The sequence below is a fragment of the Galeopterus variegatus genome, unplaced genomic scaffold (assembly GCF_000696425.1).
Source record: "Galeopterus variegatus unplaced genomic scaffold, G_variegatus-3.0.2 Scaffold110472, whole genome shotgun sequence".
NCBI classification, from domain to species: domain Eukaryota; kingdom Metazoa; phylum Chordata; class Mammalia; order Dermoptera; family Cynocephalidae; genus Galeopterus; species Galeopterus variegatus.
Window position 1 is genome coordinate 1 of NW_007836583.1, and position 737 is coordinate 737.

Here is a 737-nt window from a genome sequence, read left to right on the forward strand (position 1 = left end):
GGGCCGCCAGCGCGGGGGGCGGGGCCGCCAGCGCGGGGCGGGGCTTCCTCTCACGCGCCTGCCCCGCAGGTTTTTCTACCTGTACCACTTCGCTTTCTATGCGTACCACTACCGCTTCAATGGGCAGTACAGCAGCCTGGCTCTGGTCACCTCCTGGCTCTTCATCCAGGTGAGGCCCGGGCAGCAAGGAGGGCCCATGTCCTGCCTGTTCTCTGGCGGGAACCCCGGCCAGGTTATCTGCCCCTCTCTGAGCAGGGCTGCTGAGGTCAGAGAGGTGGCCTGAGTCCCGGAGCTGAGGAGGAAGCACCTTGGGGGGGGCCGAGCTTGGGCCAAGGGCAGTACCATCCCGTTTCTCTCATCTCTGGGTGTGCTACCCTCAGGAACTCAGCATTCTCTGGGCTGAGGGTTCAGGGTGGTGGGCAGAACTCCCTGGGTCCAGGTCGGGGCAGTGGATGGGCCCGGGGCCTGGCAGACAGAACCTTGGACTGACTGTGCCACCGCCCCACTGCCCCCTTGCAGCACTCCATGATCTACTTCTTCCACCACTACGAGCTGCCCGCCATCCTGCAGCAGGTGCGCATCCAGGAGATGCTGCTGCAGACCCCGCCCCTGGGCCCCGGGACCCCCGCAGCGCTGCCCGATGAACTGAACAACAACTCAGGCACCCCGGCCGTGGTCCCGGACCCTGCTGGCCAGCCCCCTGCCCTGGGCCCTAGCTCACCAGGTGCTGGCGGGGG

At 67.0% G+C, this 737-nt stretch overlaps 1 protein-coding gene across 1 annotated transcript; it reads left to right on the plus strand.

Moving 5' to 3' along the window:
* Positions 1-69: 69 nt before the first annotated feature.
* Positions 70-724, plus strand: LOC103584790 (membralin-like; the record flags this gene model as incomplete). Its single annotated transcript, XM_008565652.1, has 2 exons — positions 70-169; positions 520-724. Coding segments are annotated over 2 exons (305 nt in total), but the record flags the coding sequence as incomplete, so codon positions are not given.
* Positions 725-737: the final 13 nt, after the last annotated feature.